The following is a 3,546-nucleotide window of genomic DNA, read 5'->3' on the forward strand; positions in this document are numbered from 1 at the left end:
TTGTTCTTCCAGTTTTTGTATTGGCTTGCGCCATGAGCGCCGTCACTATCGAGCAAGGCATTCTGGGAGCATTTCCCTGCTTCCTTGGCCTCTACGAAAGTGAGGACTTCCTCCAAGCTCATGTTCTGATTTTGATCGCAGAGAATGTCCTGTTGTATATCTTGATCGGCGAGTCCCCGACATAGGACGTCGCGAACCATGTCCTTGGTGTAGTTGACATCAGTAGGGGGATTGCATGAGCATACAACAGAAAACTTGCAGATCTCAGCCTGACCAGCCAGACGGGCTGCGTAGGTACGAATTGGTTCTTCTCGGTCCTGTCACATGTTGTGGAGGTTTACGCGGGACACCATAGTATTCTCCTCTCGGACAGCAAGGGACCGAATGGCTTGTAGTATAGCTGCCTCGTCCTTGATTTCAATGCGTGGGTTGCTGCGGTGGAGGTCACGTCGTAGGTTATCATCACAACATTCAAGGAGTTGAACGCGAACATCATTGCCGATTATCTGGGTCGCTGCCTTGTAACCATCCCATCTTCTGGTGAAATATTGCCAATCTTCGCTGGTGCCGCCGGTTTGGATACGAGGACGGCTGACTTTGTCCGGTTTGGCTGGTGCAATGGACGTGTGAGTCATGGCGTGGATGGAGAGCTGGATAGCAGCAACGGCATTGTCAGTGCTGTCAGTAACGTAGACACAGCTCGGGAAGGGGCAGACTGCAGCAGGCATCTTCAGATGAGTTGATTGTTCATAAACAAGAATGTATCAATTGGATGCAGGTTTATTAGCAACAACGATGAACAATCAATCTGCAAGACAAAGAAAGCGATGGTAGATATTAGAATAAGATAATAGATACAGAATATGCAAATAACAATGCACAGTATTACACAAGATGAGAACGCAATAGAGAACAGCACCATACAAGAGTTGTCTATATACTCATGTCCGTTCTCCTTTAACCACGCCTTCCGCTTCACATCATTTGTTAATGTGTTGGAAAATTTACTCCTTATGAGCTTTATATATGATATATATGTCATGTATGATATATATGTGTCTGCTGCCCGACACAAAATATTACATATCCCGTCTGGCTGGAGTAAAATTTACCTTCCTCTTTCTAATGTGACCAATTTCAACCGCCATGACAGTTTAACAAGCGGCCGAGACGGTGCAATGCATTGTGGGATACTATATGTCAATCAAAACTGTAACGACGCCTTTTCCAAACTTTATCCCGTGGATAACGATCCTACCCTTTGATAAGCCGTAGGGAGTATAGAAGAGGCTTGACTGAGTGAGACCATTCAAGTAGGCTTTACTCAGAAACAACTGAACAACCTGTAACAACATATGTAATAATAGGACCGTCGCATTTGACAAGCATAATAATACAACAAGCATAACAATACAACACGCATGATAATTAATCGGCCTCCGGTACCATAATTATCACACAAACATCTCCAGTGGCCATCTTGAAAATCGTAATGATTATAGGTAATGAAGGGACCCGGAAATATATATAGCACGTGATGCTGTTGTTGTTGCTAAAGGTGTAAGCTTGAGGGCTTATAGTACACGGGATTTGAATGACAATCTATAATACCCTTATCCAGCCTTTGAACAACCGTAACCACAGGATAGCTCTTTTCCAGGAGTTAAGAGTTAACTTAGTCGGGCTTCTAGCAAACGGGCCCTGGTGTTTCAAAGGGAATGCATCAATGTGTGCACTGTCCCTTGGGTTCAGACCATCTTCAGCTAGAGGACCAATCTGGAGCTGGAGGACCCATCTGGAACTGGAGGATCCACCTTGAGCTGGAGGACCCATCTGGAGCTGGTTGACCGATCTGGAGCTGGTTGACCCATCTGGAGCTGGAGGACCCAGCTGGAGCTGGAGGACCCAGCTGGAGCTGGAGGACCCATCTGGAGCTGGTTGACCCATCTGGAGCTGGAGGACCCATCTTTAGCTGGAGGAACTATACATATATATATATATATATATATATATATATATATATATATATATATATATATATATATATATATATATATATATATATATATATATATATATATATACACACACACACATCTGGAGCTGGAGGACCAATATATATATTGTTGCGGTTTTGAGTTTTGGTAACAGTCAGTATAATAAAGGTTAAATTTCCCCCTCATAGTTGGTCACACAAGCAACATGTAGCCTCGCGATAGTGTCGTTATCTCTTAGTATTTGTGAGCTTAGTCCTTTTCCTAAGTTAGTTCTGTGTTGAGTAGAGTAAGGAGAATAGGTCCTACTCCTACTTTCATTGACTATCCCGCCTCCCTAGCCTCATGCCTCTTCGCGCTGCCTTTGATTATTTTGGCGCGAATTAACACGAGGCCGGCTAGGAGGGTCGGGGCGGCACCGAATGAGGGCGACAGAGGAGCTGATGGTAAGCGCGAGCCGCCAATCAGGGCTCAGAGGGTGTGGTGGCAGCACTGCGTCACAGGGCGTGGTTGGAAGGTTCGAGGAGGTTCGAGAACGTTTGGGGCGTATCAATATAAGCGGTTGCGCAAAGCCCCCAGGAGGACTCACGAGCAGTTGGATGAAGAGAGCAGTACGAGGACTGAGCTGGCATTGAGTGGAGAAAGATGCGCATGAACCAGGATATGCGCTCATATGAAAGTGATGCTCAGTTGAGCTTGAAGCCGAGCCGCGTATAGTGCATTGAGTTACGTGAGTGATAACACGTTGTGTAACCACCAGCCGCGCTGAGACGAGTACTTTCCCTTCCTACCTCATCGGCTGCCTTTTGTTCGGGAGACGCGCTACGAGGATCCTTCCACCGCCTGCGTGCCTTCTTCGCAGGACGTGCTGGGACCGTGGAGAGCCAGACGGGGATGTTCCTGGACGACCACTTCGACGCGGTTGGCCTGAACATCAACCTGCCTGCAATCCCCTGTGTGAGTGTGATGGGCCCGAGTCTGGGTGTTAAGAATAAGATTGATTAAGTGCTGCTCTGTGTCTCTGCGTCTACCGATCATTGTACATATGTGTGGGAATAATAATTAAACCTGTGTTCTTCCTTTCCATTCGATCGTTCTCGTGATTTCCTCATTGGCTAAGCGTGGTACGGGTAGAACCGCTCAAATCGGGTTCCACTACTAAAAACTGCATGGACCACGTGGTACTCAATCCGCTCGGTGTACCCAAATCACACATGGCTCGTGCGAGGCTTGCTTCCCCGCTTCCGTGGCGGCGCAGGGATTTAGGTACGAGCGAGACTTGGTCCCGAAACCCTACTTTGCGTTTGCCCGGAAGAGGCGTTTCAAGTCTCTCGGTTCTGCCAAGCCCAGAAAGAACAAGGGGCTTAATCCGGTAAGGGTAAGAAGGGCGGCGGAGAACCGTAACAATATATATATATACATATATATATACATATATATATATATATATATATACATATATATATATACATATATATATATACATATATATATATATATATATATATATATTGTTACAGATCGCGGTTAGATGTTGTAGACCGAGCGGTTG

General features: G+C 46.0%; 1 protein-coding gene across 1 annotated transcript; it reads right to left on the bottom strand.

Annotated features, from left to right (window-relative positions):
• Window positions 1-320: 320 nt before the first annotated feature.
• Window positions 321-1,337, bottom strand: LOC144894191 (uncharacterized). Its single transcript, XM_078786284.1, has 2 exons — window positions 1,259-1,337; window positions 321-808 (listed from the first exon to the last, which is right to left on the bottom strand). Exon 2 carries the CDS (start codon window positions 726-728, stop codon window positions 321-323), a length of 408 nt encoding a protein of 135 aa, XP_078642410.1. The 5' UTR covers window positions 729-808; window positions 1,259-1,337.
• Window positions 1,338-3,546: the final 2,209 nt, after the last annotated feature.

This window comes from Myxine glutinosa, chromosome 11 (assembly GCF_964187855.1).
Source record: "Myxine glutinosa chromosome 11, kmMyxGlut1.1, whole genome shotgun sequence".
NCBI lineage: Eukaryota > Metazoa > Chordata > Myxini > Myxiniformes > Myxinidae > Myxine > Myxine glutinosa.